This window comes from Cryptotermes secundus, unplaced genomic scaffold, assembly GCF_002891405.2.
Source record: "Cryptotermes secundus unplaced genomic scaffold, Csec_1.0 scaffold274, whole genome shotgun sequence".
Classification (NCBI taxonomy): Eukaryota; Metazoa; Arthropoda; class Insecta; order Blattodea; family Kalotermitidae; genus Cryptotermes; species Cryptotermes secundus.
Window position 1 is genome coordinate 26,261 of NW_019735463.1, and position 19,569 is coordinate 45,829.

The 19,569-nt window shown below is 38.7% G+C and overlaps 1 protein-coding gene across 1 annotated transcript in view; it reads right to left on the reverse strand.

The window, feature by feature from the left end:
- Positions 1-1,000: 1,000 nt before the first annotated feature.
- Positions 1,001-19,569, reverse strand: part of LOC111869313 (phosphatidate cytidylyltransferase, photoreceptor-specific) — a 40,813-nt gene continuing 22,244 nt past the window's right edge. The window contains exons 3-11 of the mRNA XM_023860725.2: positions 18,752-18,848; positions 15,895-16,071; positions 13,663-13,865; positions 11,558-11,714; positions 9,576-9,728; positions 7,425-7,556; positions 5,889-6,023; positions 3,927-4,039; positions 1,001-1,907 (exon numbers count right to left, since the gene is read on the reverse strand). Of these exons, the coding sequence (XP_023716493.1) occupies positions 3,950-4,039; positions 5,889-6,023; positions 7,425-7,556; positions 9,576-9,728; positions 11,558-11,714; positions 13,663-13,865; positions 15,895-16,071; positions 18,752-18,848 (1,144 nt within the window). The 3' untranslated portion in view covers positions 1,001-1,907; positions 3,927-3,949. The remainder of the gene's footprint in view (positions 1,908-3,926; positions 4,040-5,888; positions 6,024-7,424; positions 7,557-9,575; positions 9,729-11,557; positions 11,715-13,662; positions 13,866-15,894; positions 16,072-18,751; positions 18,849-19,569) is intronic.

Genomic DNA, 19,569 nt, shown 5'->3' on the forward strand with positions numbered 1-19,569 from the left:
GGAAGCTGCTTAATTATATAAAGGTCACTACTGTCTGCCTCACAAATTACTGCTGTCAACCAAGAATCGATCTGCCGACAACCCTTCTCTATCCACCTCCTCCAACAGATCATCATAAACTTTCACCTCCTTAATTTAAGGTCGCCAAGTGATGTTCAGTATCATTTTCAATGGGTATCAATATTATTCTAAATAAATACTATTTCTGAATGTGAACTTAGTATTTAATGTCACGTTTAAATGTTTAAATGCCTTTACTGTGTTATCCCAATGTTGTTTCATTTGAAATACCCTAAAGCAATTGCATTCTCCAAGTTTATCGATGGATAGCATATGCTGAAGAACATAATACACCTAACAATGAACATAAAGTGTCTTTAATAAATGAGATTTTTGCATTAAATGAAGCTTTCCAGTAACACAACATATGGGATATACCATTTTTTATTTTTTATTTTTAAGGATTGCATCCTGTTGCATATATACAATGAACATATATAATTTTTGCCATCAGTGCAACAATATTTTATTATTTATTTATTTATATACCATGCACTACATGTTTCGACCTCATATGGGTCATTTTCAGGTGCTGCAAGTTTTTCACAGTAATAGTATGTGAGAAAATTGCAGCACCTGAAGATTACCTCTTTGAGGTCGAAACATGTAGTGTGTGCTATATAAGTAAATAATGACGTATTGCTGCATTGGTGGTAAAAATTATATATGCTCATGGGATATACCATACTATTTTTTTTATTGCTAGTGGGGTGGGACTAATCCCTTGTACTGCGGCCACTTCTGGCCTATTGTACCAGCCCCAGATGATAGGCGAGGGTGATTGTGGAGCAACTGGTGGAATGAAGATTGGCAGGGGAAACCGAAGTACTTGGAGAAAACCTGCCCCAGCGCCACTTTGTCCACCACAAATCCCACTTGACCAGACCTGGGATCGAACCCGGGCCACTGTGGTGGAAAGCCAGTGACTAACCGCTTGAGCTATGGCGTGGCCTATATACCATACTAAGTGCCCTTGAAGAACACAGTTCTCAGATAAGAATTACAGTCAAGGTAGTTGACGTAAAGTGAAAACAGTATGTCATAAGTTGCTGATGCAGGAGTAGCCTTTGAATACATAAGAGAGCAATATTAACTTGAAAAAACTAGAACAATAACATATGCACATTATGCATATTCTTGTTAAAAATGTGGCAGATTTGGATTATGCATACAAATATGGTTACTGGATTGTTCTGATCTATTGTCAAGTATTTTTTCAATCTATATGACTGCTAAAAACTAATTACTCAATCTGTACTGTAATCATCATTGTAATAAACATATTTCCATAGCCAGGGTACAAAGTAAAACTGTCCCGTACTTCATTAAACACAAAGACATGAAGACATGGGGAGCAAAGGCAGCACTCCACACATCCTTAACCTTGGCACTAGATTAAGGTGAGTAGTTCACTTCATGCCCTTGGATGCCTTGCATCCAGGGAAAGAGACCTCAGTACCCATCAGATATAAGATTGGGTGGGCCCCAGAGCCAATTTGAACATTGTAGTGAAGAGAAAAATCTCTCATCTCTGCTGGGAATTAAGTTCCAATTCCTTGGCTGTTTACTGTTCAGCCTGCAGTCTTAGTTCCTGTACCACCTGAGCTATCCTGGCTCCTTTCAAGACCCATCTAAAATTACCACCTTTGATACAAATATAAACTGAAGGTGAGAATTAACAAAATTAGTACACATTCCTGGTAGACTATGCCATGCACCTTTGTTTTGATATCAAAGGCCTGTACCATTAGCTTCCAACGTTGGTGGGTTTGGATGATGTCGCAACTTCTTTGCTGTTTGCCCCAACATGCTCACTGCCAATTCAACACCAGTACTTCATGAATTAACTGTCACAAAAGAGGGATAGCATAAGGTATATTATGAGCATTTACATAAATCAAAGAACAGGCTAACAGACTCTATAAAACATCAGCCAACACTATTTTTACATGATATATTACAGAATAAGTGATTACACTGGACAATAATGACCCTATATACAGATAATATCAGAACTAAATGATCCAGCAGGTGAAATACAGCTTTCGCATTCTTCTCCAACTGCGCCTGACAATAGAATAAGTACTTTTCTCACAGACACTCCAGTATATCACAACATAATGTGGTAACTGTCTGTCTCACAGACTTCTCTGCACAACTTTCAAGTACTTTCAAGTACAGAATCTCATAATTCTGCAGCAGTTCTAAATGTAATATGCATCTTAAAACATGCAAGTTCTGCAAATGTTCAGTGTCATATGTACGATGTATGTTCACAAGACTTGAAGGCAACATGAATGTTGTTCAAGGTTAGAAAGTAATGTGGTGCCTTTTTTTTTCTGTGAAGACTGCAATGTGCTTTCTCTTCTAAATATCTTAGGGAATAAACAGAACGAAAAACAAAATGGAACATGACAAATGGTGATACAGTGGGGATTCATATCCTCTTATGCTCCCTCCTTACTCACTAATATCAAGGTCTGAAAAGTCACTATTTGAAACACTTTAAGTGATGGCCCATGTTCCCAATTAGAAAAACCCTTAGCCTAGTTAGTTAGTTATTAGAGAGGGTGGGTTTCCCCATGCACTTAGACCTGTAGTGGTCCGATGATTTTTATCAGCCTCTATATCCTGCCGGTATTGGTGCTTACCATCAGTCCCGCCCAGCCAGCGAGACCGGCTCTACTGGCTGAGAGGTATCTATAATGCTTCCCCCATCTACCGGAGGTATTAGTGACTGCTGTCGGGCGGCAAACGTCCGCAATTTTGCTCAGTGACCTCCTTTGGAGGTATAAGGTTCTTTTACGTGCCGTAAAGCTATGACACGGGACCCACAGCTTAAAGTCCCTCCCGGAGGACTTGTTCCCTGAATTTTTCCGCCCTTAAAAATTCGACCTCCGCCGGGTATTTGAACCCGTGTACTATGAGTCATGAGGTGGGGAACGTTACCTCTAGACTACGGAGGCTGCTACCCTTAGCCTAAAGACTAAAATACATTGAGCATGGACAAACTGCAGACAGTGCAAAGATATGCAATGAAAAAATAGATCCAAACTGTGCAAATTTTGCATAACCACTGCACATGGTGTGGTTTGATTCTTGAATTAGAACAATGTGGTAAGGTATTGGAAATGACCACTGACTTTTCAAAAGATACTTTCTGCTAGCATCATGTAGAAGTACTGAAAATCCCACTTCTTTAGCTCACAGTAAGAGAAGTTACAGGTATAGTCCTGGAGAAACTCATACTATAGTGGATTCTTGTGGACTACTCTGTTGCATTTTAAAGAGCATACCTGCTATTTCTGGGAGTAAGCAGTAGCATAGTGGTTAAGGTACTATGCTACAAGCCAGAAGGTCGCGGGTTCAAGTCCCGATGAGGTCATTGGATTTTTTTCAATTGACCTAATCCTTTCGGCCGCACTAGCCTCTAACAGAAATGAGTATCAGAAATTAATTAAATACTTTTCCTGGGGAGTGAAGTGCGGATGGCGTGTAAGGCTGACAACCTTACCGCCATCTTTGAGCCGATTGTCAAGGTAATGTGGGACCCTTAACGTCTTACAACCCTATGGGCCTTCACGGCCTGTTACAGGGATAGCTTTACTTTACTTTACTTTACTTTACCTGCTATTTCCTAGCCATGCAATATATACGAAGGACAATATACCACTGAAGGCCATACAGGGTAAAAATTCTGGCTGCAAAGAAACAGCCAACACGCACACAAAAAGTCTCTCCAAACTACTTTCCTCCCACAATCCAGACATGACAAATCATTAATATATTAAGGCTGCATCTAACCCCATGCATAACCTTTCAATATATATTATTTATTTCCTTCTGAGTATCTCCATTGCAATTACCTTGTTAAAACCTCTGTATGATGTTACTGAAGGTTTAGGATACCACGATTCTCCAGGGCATCTTTCAAAGTGTAGAACAGTTGCAACTGCTGATCTGGTTTCAGATTATAAACCTAAGAGAGGAAAGTAACAGAACATGGAATACCATAATGCTATGCACTTTCACTCAATAATCCTAGTGCAGTTCATTCATGTGATGTTTGTGGTGGATCAAGAGGCACTGGAGAGGTTCTTTTTAGAGTTCTTCAATTTTCCTCTGCCAGTCAGCATTCCATCAGTGGTCTATATCAGGCACGTCCAACTTCAAACAGGTTGAGATCGACTTTTTAGTGTCAAAACTGCCAGTGATCTACCACCCCTCATATCGTCGTACCTCGCTTTAAGCAAAAATATTGGAAAAATAACATGACACATGATGTTTGTTGTAAAAGCAACATACATCGAAAGTACAGACTTACCTTGTTCAGTAAGAACAGAAAAATAGGAATGACAAATACAAGAGTCATACTGAAAGTCATAAGCAACAATTTTTTGTAAAGTAACATGCTTTATTATTGACAAACCAAATACACCACCTCAATCTACAGATCTTTCTTTATTTTTCCACATAAACGCCACTTCTTTGTACACATTTCTCCCAGCGTTCTGGGAGTTTGAAAATTCCCCTTCTCTAAAATTCTGTTCCAGCCATCTGAAGACACTGACACACTTTCTGAATTGCCTCCCTTGTCTCAAAACGTTGTCCACGCAGCTGATCCTTCACAAATCTGGAAAGATGGTAGTTGGAGGGTACCAGATCAGGGTGTGGAAGAACTTCCCACCCCATCTTTGCAATTGCTTCCAATGTGAGGTGAGTGGCGTGGGGACGAACGTTGTCATGCATGTCATGTTGTCATTTCCGTCCTGGACGTTTATCATGCAATGCACGATGGAGCTTGTGCAGCGTCTGGACATAACAAGCAGCACTGATGGTTTGCCCAGGTTCCAGAAATTCGGTCAGAATAAATCCCTCTGCATCCCAGAAGACTGTGCCCATCACCTTCGCAGCTGATGGCACTGTCTTTGCCTTCTTTTTTGATGGAGAATGCAAACGGTCTCATTCCATACTCTGCCGTTTCGTTTCAGGCTCGAAATGGTGAAACCAGCTTTCGTCACCTGTCACAATATAGAGCAAAAAATCATCACCTTCGTGGTCTTCGGTCAATAACTGCGGGACCCAACGAGCACAAACTTTCCTATAGCCCAAGCTGTCAATCATCTCCTGTACTGCAGTGTGTCCTATTCCAAGTTTTTGGGCTATTGTGTCCACAGTCACACGCCTGTCATCTTGAATGATCTCATCCACTCTTTCCTTGTTGCGTTCAGTTGAGGCTGTTCGAGGACGCCTGCTCCGAGGCTCATCTTCAATGCAGGTGTTCCCATTTTTAAAATGTTTCACCCATCTTTGAACACTGCTCGCACCCATGCACACTTCCATAAGCATGCTGAAGTCTCTGGTGAATTTCTGCATCAGGGATTTCCTCTTTCACAAGAAATTCGATGACAGCACGCTGGTGAAACGACATATCGTTGTCAGCCATTTTGTTAGGAGTGATACTGGTCACGTGATGCAAGCTATTGACGTCACAAGACACTCAAGGTTAACACAACAGCTGGTTCCACCTACCACCGTACTCTCTTTCGTCTGCTGTTCCCAGGTTGCATGCAAAAAACAGTTACTCATGACTTTTGGTACGACCTATGTACATATTTTCCCTTCAGAATCTGAATATAATCATATTATATTACAAGTGAATTTACATGGTTTTCATGTATACTTTCCTTATAGGCCTATGAGACCGACTAAAAATCGTTCTGCGATTGACATGTTGGACATGTCTGGTCTATATTATCTGTCACCTTCCCTGAAATGTAACAGTCTGATAATGCTAACCGATGAAAAGGAAGTATATGTTTAAATACCTGCTGTAACAGTTTCTGTGGTGATGCGGTGTGGATGAAGCTTGAGATATACACATTGACGAATGTTGCCATCAGATACTGACAGTCAAATCGATCCATGATACCACCATGACCAGGAATCACATCTCCAAAATCCTGTGACACAAATGACATAGCAGTATATAATGATTTTGTGGTTACTGAGACATTTATTTTACGCAAATTTGAGTGAACTTATGTTCAAAAGTTTCTTCCCCAGTCACAGTAAGTTAAATTTCTGTATTATTTCATGGGAAACAATCTGAAACTCATATAATTAGTTACTTATAGAGCTGAGCCCTTCTTGAGAAGAAGCCAAATCTGCAGCTATGCAAGAATTTCCCAGCATTTTATGGAAACCGAAGGTTCATTTCCTTGTTCACAAAAGCCTTCCACTGGTCCCTATCCTGAGCCAGATCAATCCAATCTACACCATCCCATCCTCTCTCTCTCTCTCTCTCCTCAGGTTGCGGATGGAGGAGACGCCCTCCGGGCATGGAGGGATGTTGTGAATACAGTCAACTCTCGATTATCCGGGGGCGGATTAACCGGTTTGCGGCTTAACCGGGGCTTTTTTTTTTAAGTTTATANCTCACCATAAAAAATAACTTTGTTATGAAATTGCACACAAAGCTTAGGACTTGGATGGATCCTGTGGATAAACGAACCAAAACTCATAAAAGATAAAATAATGTGACCTCAGAAGGGAGTTAACACTAGAGAGAGAGAGAGAGAAAGAAAGAGATAGAGAGGGGGGGAGAGAGAGGGAGGGAGGGAGAGATATGTCAATTTGACAGCTACAGCATTTTTCAAATCAAAACTCAATTGTCAGAGCATATTATATTTCCAGAAATATGATATGCTGTTATAACAGTAGATGACAGCATATACAAGCCTCAAAACATGCAATTATCAACAGTATTAGGAAATAAATTGGCTTTTCTGATGTCATATCCACTTGAAACGTAGCTAACTTCTGTTTATAAACTGTTTACACAGCTTGGCATGTGTTAGACTACATTGTTTTAAGAACTTTGTGTGTAGTTTTGTATTATTTTCAGGGGCTGAAGAAATGGATTCCCCAATTTCTACTCTAATTTCATAAACAGTGCTTCAGAGTTCATGTGAAAGGTACTCATCCTCCTCATCCTCATTTCTCCTTAATTAACATCATTATCATCAGGCTTAAGTTTTGCTTTTTCTTAATTGACCTTATTTTACAGTTGTTTATTTAATGCAAATGTAAATACGATCCATCTTTTGTATCTTATGCATTTCTTTAGCATTCCCTTTTTCTCCTTTTTGTAACACAGATGTGATGCATTCAGTGTAAAACTGGGCATCATGCTCATTTAAACAAACAATTAACAAGTTACTAATAATTTCTTTCATAAAACACTTTACAACACAAAAAGAACATTTTCTAGAAAGGGAAGAGTTGCCAGGATTTTGGATTAGTAGGGGGGAACAAGACAAAAGATTAAGAACCACCACACTTACATTCCAGTTGAAGCTTACCTTGATTTTGAATGCTCGCTTGAAACCACTAGCAAAGAACCCACCAAATGGACCAATTACGGAACTGAAGACTGACATGGAAAGAGAGTGCAGAAGGAATGGATACAGTGTCAATGTATTCTTCAATCCCAACTGCAAAGAGGTACAGTATTAACAGTGTCATCATGTTTGCACTTTTTAACATGGTTCTTACAGAATTTGTAGACATTTATGGTCTATCTCTATATAAAACTTCACATACATAGGTTCAATGGTTTATTAGCTAGCGTCATCAAATACTTCCTTTGTACTTTCATCCATTATTTATAGCATGTTATTACTAAAAAGCAACAAGCAAGAATGGTAGTAGAGAAATGTTGTCAAGCTGTTCTTATTGGAGATGTTCACAGTCTCCCTCATTAACATTTAAACAATATCCATTAACACTGAACAATGAAGTGCAATGTGGTAACATTATTCTGGGACACCCTGCATACACAGTATGACAATTAAGTTCTCAAACTGACACTATTACAGTAATACTACTAAAGCCATTTATCGGGGATGAATGGGGCTAGTTAGAGAGAACGTTTATTTATATGATGTGAAAGTTTCAACTTGTTTGGTTGATTACAATTGTTTTGGTGAAGTTAGTTCTTTCATTGTGATTTATTGACAAGTGTGTCTGAATGGCATAAAAGCTTTAAAGAAGCTCAGAAAGTGAGAATGCAAAAACTGCACGTGAAAACAATGTTGACTGCATTTTTTTTATGTCAAAGGTATCATTTATCATGAAGCTGTGCTGGAAAATACAGACTGTAAATGGTAAATTTTACAAAGAGGTCATTAAGAGATCGATTGCTTGAGTTCATTGCGTCAGACATCAATTTCAGGATACTGGGTTCTGGTATCTCCTGCACGACAATGTAGAGGCGCATTCTATGGGCGTTGTCTCCAAGTTTTTGGTAAAACGAGGGATCCCCATGTTGTCCAATCCATCCCACTACCCTGATTTAGCACTGGCTGACTTTTTTATATCCAAAATTAAAAACTACGATGAAAGGAACAAGATTCGATGCTGTTTCATCGACCCAACAGACTGTGATCAGAGAACTGAAGGCGATACAGAAAGAAGCATTTTATCAGGCATTCCATTTGTTGCACGAGCGATGTAAATGTTGTGCGGAAGTGGGCGAGGACTATACTGAGCGATGGTATTAATAAATATTTTTTATCTTCTTTGTTTGGTGTTTTATGTTCTCATTTCAGGAACTTAATTGTCGCACTGTGTAGATACACCTGACTGTCACATTAGCATTTAACATCAAGTAAGAAAAATTTCCTGAGCAAGGATTATATATTTTTCTAGACAATTACCATAAAAAATTCAAGGCCCTACAGTAAGTGATGCAATTGCCATGTCCACCTTACAATTTCATACAGATACCACGATCAAGAAGCAAACAGCAAGATGGAGGATATGCGTTCCACCAAAATGTTGGTTGACTTCCATCTAACCACATGGTGTTATGTCCCAGGAGACAGAACTGTTCATTGTCACCACTGTGACAACCTCAAATTCCACAAAGTGTATGCAAATTCAGATTTAAAGCTTTGTAAATACAATCTTTGTTATTTTCCATCTCATATTGGGCATTATGTTCATATATATCAGATGAAAACCACTACTGTACATAGAAACACATAACTCACTGTTGCAGGCATCTGCTAGTTCATAGTAATAAATAATATTTTCTTGCAATTCATTATGTATACTGCATATCAAAAAATGTTTTAAGAATTACAGAAAATAACAGGCTCTACATTTCTCCTGCAGGAGGGATTTTTTCTAAATGAAGCGCAATCTTAGCTTCACAAAGTAATCACTAAACAGGCCTGCTATGGGCAAAAATTAAATTTACAAGACTTTTAGTGTATACCCCCTCCCCTCCCAAGTTTCATCAACAACCATTTCAGATATACAAACATGAATGTATGAAGTGACAAAACAGTACTGCCCCACTTGTTCATTTAATGCACGCTGTAGAAACAATATATAAAAGTGGTTTTTAGAAACAAATGTGGTAAAGTAATTCTTTTGATGTTACAGTTTTGTAGATTTATAATTCCCATGTATGGGCAGGTACAAATGCATAATACAAATATACACACCAAGCGCAGAATTCCAGACAAGGACTCTGGCAGAACGTACTCCTGTGGTCGGAACAATGAGGAAGGCTCACAGTCCATTGTCATTCGTCCCAGAGTTTCACTATATTCAATTGGGCACACAAAGTACTGGTACTGGCACATGATGTATGACATCTGGAAACAATATAAGCCTCACAGACTAAAGGAATCACTGCAATGGTAAAGCCACTACAAAGGACCTCTACAAACTCTGGTATAAATATTTCCTGGTTCAAGTGCTTCAATGCACCTACTTGTATGTTAACTGTCATTCTCAGCCACGGAATTAGTAAGTGCCCATGTTCTTTTTATTCTGAAAAGTAATTGTAAATACAAAAAAGGCCTAGGTGATGCCCATCCAGACCTAAGTGCCCATAAGTGTCCATGTTTTCTTCTTGGTCTCATAGTGACATCTGTTTGAGAATGAAGTAACTTCTTTATATTTTGATAGAAGTAATTATTACCAGTACACTATTTATGTTAAAATAAACACAAGAATACCATCAGGTGTGTCCAGTTTTTAATTAAGCCCAACATGCTTCAGCCTCAGTCACATTCAAGGGCATTCAACGTTAGTGATTTGTAGTAAACTGAATTTAGTGCATAAACACTTACTAGTCTTTTTGTCATACTAAGGATTGCATTAACCTTACTTATTTGACCTTTTTTTGCATCATCCCTGTTATTGTGGGTATTAGTGTGATGCAGTAACTGTCGGTGACGTACTGGCTTGAATGTGGTTGTACAATTCTTGGTTCATAATTGTTGTAATGGAGGGAATTCTTTCAGAACAGTATGTGCTATTTCAAAGAAACTATTACTTTGTGTTTTTATTTTTGTTATTTTATTTGCTAGTTATATCTTTTAGGTATACAGCTGTTGAAATGTTCCTTTATGTTCACGCGTTGGTCTTCCTTTGCACAGCCTAATTTTTTCATGTTGGCAAATATTATTCAGAATATGTGCTGCACACCTGGAATCATCTTTGATGTTTTAAATATTATATACAGTACAATACTCTAATCTTGAGATCTGTGAGGAGTGTAGCAATAGCATGAATCAGCAACTACAACCCGAGACAAAACATTCAGTACATACGGTATAGTGCTGTGCGAACTCCATGTCACTGTCTTCACCAGGCATAATATTACTGTATTCAGTGTCAGTTTCACTCATGAAATGATGCTTTACACTGTAGAGATACAAACACAATTGCTTTAGTTCAGTTCAGCTGTGCACTACAAAAGTATGCTACTGGCCAATATGCTCTGAACTGATGCTACACACAGTAGGTAGGTCTGTTCCCATCCCTTCCTCCCTCACACTGCTAGAGTCAAGATTAGGGTCTCTGTCAGCGTGTGCTCCTTGTTTATGATGCATGAAGAATATCCTGCTTGTCCTAAGCAAGTTTTTTTTGGCAGACTGGGCATCTTGGTTGATAGATCCCTGTAGTTTTGTACTTATCAGTAGTATGTGTTTTATGGAGTAAGTTCCTTGTCATATTTTCTTAAAGGCTATTTTAACGTTTCTGTTTTTAAGTAGTTTCATAATGGTATAAATATACTTGTTTGAATGTGTAAATGTAACTCATTTTTCTTTTTCAGCTATCTGCTTGCTGTTGATATGTTTTTAATTTGGCTATACTGTGCTATTACTTGTTCTCTATTGTAGCCACTGTTTTCTGTGGCAGTGATAACATTATTGAGTTCTTTATGCTAATTTATACTGTATAGGGGTAATTTCTTCAGTCTACAGATCCAGCTTTTGAGTGTGGTTCTCTTGTGTCCACCTGAATGATATGAATTGTTATTATGTATGCTGTACTTGTTTTTCTGTATAACAGTTTCTATGGTTTGTTGTTTACTCCTTTTTACTAGGTTCAAGTCAGGTATGTTATTTGGTTATTTTCTTATTTACTGTAAACTATAGGGCTTCATATCATTTGTTAAAATTGTTTCACTTACCATCAAACCAAATATAACTGTAGCAATTCCACCGCCAATGAATCCCTCCCAAGTCTTCTTTGGTGAGAGTTGGATGAGAGGTGTTCTTCCAAAGAAGAACCCAAATACATATGCCATCACATCATTACAAACAATCATCGAGACTGGAACAATAAACCTGAAACATAGTGAGTATTACGTCATAAATCTGCCATAATCAACCACTTCAATTCCACTTTTTACCTTAAGAACTTCCTTCTGTTAATATATGTCCAGGGTACAATACAATTCGTATTGTTTAAAATCTACATAAAGGTGACTCCAACTGTTCAAATGTTTGACATGGTGGGAGACGGTTCTTTCAAAATGTTCTTAAACACCAAGTAAATTCAAAGCATAAGGGGCATTGCTTTTTAAGTAACACGTCTCATGTGTAGCACACAAATGGTTAAGAACAATAATCATCTACACTGTGAGAGAATTAGCTTGATAATATAGGCTCTAAAAAAAGTAGTAATCTAATTACTGAATAGTGTAGCCACTAAATATACCTCAGTGGGGAACATCCAGTATAGTTGTGCTCTACTCGTATTCCTTTCACTGCCACGTAACATCAATATATAAATCGATAAACTAAAGTCACAAGCAGACATCTCATTCCTTGTATCCATAAATATGGTTTACTACAGGATGTGTGAAAATTTAATGTAATAATAAAAGACTTAAATAATTATATGGGCTACATATTCATAATTTTAAACAGTTTCAAATCTGTTTGCCAGGGAAACACACAGCATTATTTATGTGTTCTGCCGTAAGGGGGGGGGAATTTAGTAATTACCAAAAACTGAGTCACAGTAGTCTACTCTCTGTCGGCTCCTGTCCCTCAGGAGCCTCTCCCCTTCCTCCGGCTTATTCTTCCTGTACGGACTGCTGTTGCTCCCTGGCTGTGAGCTCACAGTTCCCATAAAACGTAGGGTAACGCAGGAGCGTAACGGGTTGTACCAATAAAGTTCTCCACTTTTCCATCCTACTCTATTTGTCTAGTATCTACATACATACACACACACATATATAGTAATTAATGCCGACTGCTGTCGGGTCACGCAAGTTCACATATAATCGTTATCCCTCCTGTACTGACACATGGTACCCTAGCCTGTTCTGTTGCTCATTTTAGTCACTGGGTTTGCACTTTAATAATATCACTTTATATTTCATGGCTAATATGAGTGGTTCGACTTACTTGAGATAGAGATGAAGATGATCGCCAACCACCACTTTGTCGGTGCCATAACGGACATAGCCTCTGGCTACACTCTTGAAAATGATTGTTTGATTAGCCTCGAATAGTTCCCATTTCGATACTTTTGTACTCTGAAATTGACGGCTCATCAACTTCCGGGAGGGTGAGCTCCCACCCCTTTCTGACACTATTTCTAAGGGTGGCTAGTGCTCATTGGCTAATTACTTTACACGGCGGCGAATCGTGTTCTGCCAGCCTCTGTATACTCAGCATTTCTAATTCCTCCCAGTGTTTTACCTTTATGAGTGCTTGCTTCCGCATTGTCAGTGCAGCTGTGTTGAGCCAAAGCATTCTTTTGCCAGGCTGTTTGTCTTCCGCGTTTCACAAACACGGACCTTGTGTCAGCAAGAAATATTTTTAACAATCCAAAACATAATGTCGATGCCCCCCATATTACATTTGTACATTTGGGGCATAACAAGATGTGGAACACTTTTTAACTACTGATCCTATGATACTGTACTTTCATGCACAGCTCTGTGTGTTTTCAAAACAAATTTTCTTTCAAGCAATACTACTGCAAGAGTAATATTAAATTCACATTTTTTTCATTTAAAAAATTTGTTAGCTGAAAAATGGAAGTACCACTGTAGTTATCAGGTAAAAATAATAAATATGCCTAAGGACAGCAGTGAGTATAATGAAAACCCAACAGCTAGGATCAGGGAGAAAAGGAATGCACACAAAATTTGGGCTGGAAATGACCATTTGGAAGACCAAGAAGGAATGGGAGGTGGACAGATCTGTAGCATGTCCAATGGTAGGCCCTGAACCTTTGGCTCTCACTAACAAAATCAGTTACCTCAAGCTGTTTGCTTACCAGATGAGTCCCTCGAAGATATTTTGGATGATAAGGTAACTCTGTGTTACAACAATAAGAAGTGCCACATGTGTCCAAGCAAAGAGAGAAAACTGCTTCATATAATACTTCTTGACTAGTGAGAGTACAAACCACACAAACCCGACAATATACAGGCAGAACGAGATGAATCGATGATATGTGATGAGGACTCGTAAGTAATCCTAAAAACAAACCACACATAGAACATAATTCATGAACAAAAGAGATCTGTAATAACTCACATCAAGCGAACCACAGACACTTCACAGATATTACACTAGTTAGTTAGTTAGTTAGTTAGTTAGTTAGTTATGGGAGAGGGTGGGTTTCCCCATGCACTTAGATCAGTATTGGTCCACTGTGCTTCCCTCTATGATACTCTACCAGTCTCTATACCCTACTGATATTGGTGCATACCATCAGTCTCGACCGAGCCAGCGAGTTTGGCCTCTACTGGTTTGGCGGTATCTATAATGCTTCCCCCACTATCAGAGGCGTTAGAGACTACTGTTGGGCAGGAAACGTCCTTGAATTTGGCTCAGTGACCTCCTTTGGAGATATGAGGTTCTTTTACGTGCCGTAAAGCTATGACACGGGACCCACTGCTTAAAGTCCCGGAGGACTTGTTCCCTGAATTTTTTCCGCCCTTAAAAATTCAACGACCTCCACCGGGTTTGAACCCGCGTACCACGAGTCATGAGGTGGGAACGTTACCTCTAGACTACGGAGGCCGCTGATATTACACTAAGTTATTCCCAAGATTTAAGCAAATGTCTCATCATTAGCATGAAAAGCATCTGTTTCAGATTATACACCTGTTTCCATCCTCAGGACTAGGCATGATGACCTGTTTGAAGTGAGTGAAGAACTTGGAGAAGATAAAATGCAATAATTATGAAATAAAGAAAGTGGAGACATTTAAGTACTTAGAACATAAAATGGCAACAAATGGGAGAGTAAAGGAAGAAGTCACAGAAAGGATTAAAAAAGGCATGACAATCCTATCAGTTATGGACGTTTCTTGGAAATAAGAAATGCCTAAGAAGTAAAAAATATGTCTTACTTAAAAGTCATTACATGCCCATATGAACATAGATGTTAGCAGAATAAAATTTCGCTTAGGGGGGGTGGAGTCCAACTGTGTCCACTCTACACGGCGGCCACTGATTGGCCTATTGTAGCCTGCCCCGTGTGATTATGATGGAAAATTTGGTGGAATGAAGATTGGCAGGGGAAACCGAAGTACTCGGAGAAAACCCGCCCCAGCGCCACTTTGTCCACCACAAATCCCACTTGACCAGACCCGGGATCGAACCCGGGCCGCCTTGGTGGGAAGCCAGTGAATAACCGCTTGAGCTATGACGCAGCCACTGTTAGCAGAATAACAGCAGCAGGAATGAGAAATTTATGACGTAGACAAGGAAAAACCAGAGGAGAGTGAATAGGAAACAGAAAAATTAGAGAAAATATAAAGATAAATTAATAAATAACAGAATAAAATGGCATGGACATTTTCTAAATATGAATAATGACAAAATCCTGAATGAGGGTTAGAAACCCAAAACTTGGAGAAACACACACAAGGGGAAAAGTGTCAAATGAAAAGGAAGAAAATAGGAAGATAATGAGGCTTCAGGATGATAAAGAAATATGGAAAGGAGGCTGCTAAAGGAACCGCACACAACAGAAACATCTAAAGATGAATATTAAATTTGATCTCAAACAGCTTCCTTTTCAACTTCTTTTAACACAGACATTCACAACAGTAATAAACAAGACTGTAAAAGTGTACAGTATATACTTAACAGGTGCATTCATTTGGAGGAATTATAAATTAAATAATTAAGACTGCGATGAACTCTTCCCTTATAATAAACAAATATCAAATTCATATGCAACTATTCACTATTAGGTAATACCCAAGTTGGTGAGAGGTCTGAAATATATACTGAACGAATAAATTATCAATATTAAGGCTTCAGTGTTCCCTGTTACTACATAAACTAAACAAATAAGCATATATAAATTGATGAATATGATCTAACAAAAAAATTGTACTTGGCATGGAAGACTTCCAATCCAAATCTGCATGTGTTTAATATTTCATGCTCATTACAACTGATGGAATGGCAATATAAATGCAGAATCATGTATCACTCTTCCCATTCTTTACTCTATAAATAAAAGTGCATATTTAATTTTATTACTTACTGTTCGGTTAATAACGACTCCAAAATAGTCGACCAGACTCTCCCCATAAAAGAAATAGTTTGAGGTGACAAGAAAGTACCAGGATAGAGATCTAAACCATGGTAGGCCATGGATTCGGTACACAGCATAACCAATGTTGATAATTTCTTCAAAACATTTCACTTGGACAACCAGGGTCTGAAATAATAAATATGAAACAAAACCATGGTAGGCTTTGACTCTGTTACATGGCACAGCCTACACTATTGCTCTGAAATGTTTCACTCAGACAATCAGGACCCAAAACAAGAAATGTGACAAAATTTCGAACATGGCAGACCATGGACTCAATGCATACCGCAGCGAATGTTGATAATCTGTTTTAAACACTCTGCCTGGACAATAAGGGTATGAAGTTAATATGTGAAACAATAAGAGTTCATATTATGTAGCCTTTCTACACCACTGCAGCACATTTTATGAATTTATCATCATACAGATACAATGTCCCACCAAACATCCTATCCTGTGGGTACCATGGGATCTTTCTCTGGGGTATGTGGCTGGGGCATGAAGCTGACCACTGACTTCCATCTAGTGCTGAGGTGAAGAATGGTGGAGCTATACCTCCACTGCCCCATAAATATGCATGGAGTGGTGGTGAATTAATTAAGCACAGGGGCAACTTTACCTTTTAACTTATATTCAGAATGTGCAATATAAAAAAATTATGGATATTACTTAGAGAAAAAAATGTCATTTTGTACCACAATCTGTGGTTGCAGTATTGAAATAAGTTATTTGAGCTTATGTAAAGTAACCTTAGGTTTGTATGTTCTATGATAAGATGTAATAACTATTGTGAACCACCATGAACAGTTAGCTTTAGCAAGTGACAGATGATCTTCTCAAACATTATATCCAGACCAGAATGCCACTGTTTCTAAGCGAGATTTTTCATGTATAGCACTGAAGGGTTAATGGATGTCTCTGCATTTATTCTTCTACAATGAGAGATATAAACATTTAAAAATGAAGACAAAAAGTAAAAAGAGCCCAAATATTGGGTAACAGCTGATGCCTGAACTTTAACGTGGTGGGACTGCACTGCCTGGTGTGCATCTGCTGCTCATTTCATTAAAATATTGAGACCTCCCGCTCTCTGGAATGTTCGAGCAAATGCTCAGCTGGTGATGAAGGCTGAGGTCATTCACAAGCATACTGCAAATTTCTCTATATGTGTGATCTGCTCATAAAAGTAGTTAAGTTCTCACAAGGTACTTCAATTCAGTTCAGTGCAGCACATAGCAGACAAGTGAGTAGCTAGTGCAGTCAGTCAGTTTCTAGTTCAGGTCACTTCAGGGCAGGAAAGTTGACAGAAGTAAGTGTAGTAAATGAAAGGTTGGATTGCTGTGAAGTACTGAGTGAAAGTAAAGGTATCCCTATAACAGGCCATGGAAGCCCATAGGGTTGTGAGATATTGAGGTTCCCACATTTTCTAGACAATCGGCTCATAGATGGCAGCAAGGTTGTTAGACCTATGCGCTGGCCGCCCTTTACCCCCAAGATTATTCCAAGAATATTCCTGATACTCATTTCTGTTAGAGGCTGAGTCGACCCCAGGGCCATAGTGCGGCTGGAAGGATTAGGTCAATTGAAAAAGTCCAATGACCTCATCGGGACTTGAGCCTGCGATCTTCCGGCTTGCAGCATAGTGCCTCAACCAACTACGCTACCGCAGGACCACAAAGTATCGAGTAAATGCAGAAATGATCTCAAGAGCATCAGCGATTACAGATTGTGGGAAAGTAACTGTTCCATATAGCGACAAACTGTCACATTTTTTATCCTGCAAGTAGACTGGTGGTGGCAGATGTAAAGTTCATGGGCCCCTACAAAGGACATTTTGAGATTCTACATGGTGTAGTTGTAATAATTTTTGAAACTGTGAAAACATTTCTTCAAAACCATTACTCAAAAATATAACAATATATGTGTAGGGAAATATGTATAAAACCTTACAAGAAAGTCGGCCTTCCTCAAATGGAATATTAAGGACATAAATTAATAAAGAATGTTGCCTTGAGACAGACTTATGGATTCGGCTATAATTTCACCACATTCTTTAAACTCAAATTGTGCTGAACAGTGAAGAGGCAACAGAAAGTTTAGCACTTCTCTGAATAAATTTTACACTGTTTTCCCCAAAGCCTGTGACCATGATACTGCAATTCAAAGTTTCAGAGCATTCCCTTAATTTTTACATGCACCACTTTCAATGTTTCGCATATCGCTTTACAGCATGGTACCGTTGTAAGTTCAGAGAACAATCTGGGGCTCCTCAGAAGTTAGGGCCTTAAGAATCCACTTAGTCTGCCTACTGGTAAATCCATCTCTGTAAGACATCAGATTCTTGTCCAGTGGTTCTCAAGCTTTATCTGCTAGATGAGGGGTACAAATATTGAGGTTTTCACTGGTGCCACATCTCTGAGCACATGGATTGTGAAGCATGAGTTCAGTTTATGAGGTAGAGGATACGTGAATTCTGCACTAATAACCTAGTATTAAAAGAGTCTGTCAGGTTTATCCTTCAAATAAAAAATATCTGTTAGTGACAACCATTCAACTACATGTAGATGTTGGGCATATCAGATACATTTCAGGAAATGGGCAAAAACATATGGTTACAGGTAAGACTTCTTATTCTCTTGTACATAATATTTCTACTCATATAATCACACTGTTTGCAGCTTATATTATTTTAAAGATAAGTACAGCTAAGTAAAAAGAAATGAACCAACTAAATGCCAGTTGTTGAAGAGGGACTGCAAGCAGTCACGAACCACACAAGCATATTATTGCATTGCATGATACTCACTGTCACCATGAGAGCCAGAGGACCAGCAGAAATCAGCAGGCAGAAGAGGCCTATCATGAGCCATGTAAAAATTCCACGAATTACCCAGTTCCGCCACCTTTATTGTAATTGAAGCAAAGTTTATCAGCATCTTGTGTCACATATTAATAATACAGTTAATACAATCCTTAATTAAATGCCCTATACAATATGCTTTATTAAACAGAAAAATCTATCGACCGAACAGTCCTGAAGGTCATCATAATATACGCATGATGAAGGCACTTACATCACATAACACAGGTCTGCAAAAATATTTTTTTTTCAGCTGCATGGAATACTTTTGGTAAACTTTATGTTTTCTAGGATGCTGAATCCAAAAATTACCTCCATTTCCACCTATCACGCACAGTTTTTTGGAAAATAATAGGGGTTTACAATAAAAAATCATAAGTGATGAAAAAAGTCACTAATTTTATTACATTGAACTAAACATATTATTTCTCATAATTAAACAAACAATTCCTTCACGATATATTTAACATTCTGTGTTCAGTCTTTTTGCCTGTGAAACCTTTTCTTCTTCTCCTTGATGCTTCTCCGAACGCGCTTTCGCTTTCCATTTTCCCTTTCCCGCTTGATCATCCAGCAGCAGTCAGCTAGCATATTCGCATTCCATCTTCCTTGGTAGCGTCTCTCGATATCACGGACATCCTGGTGAAATCGTTCACCCTGCTCTTCACTATAGGCTCCCAAGTTTTCGGGAAAATAGTCGACATGGGAGTGTAAGAAATGAACTTTTAAGCTCATCTTGCAACCTTGAGCTTTATATGCAGCCA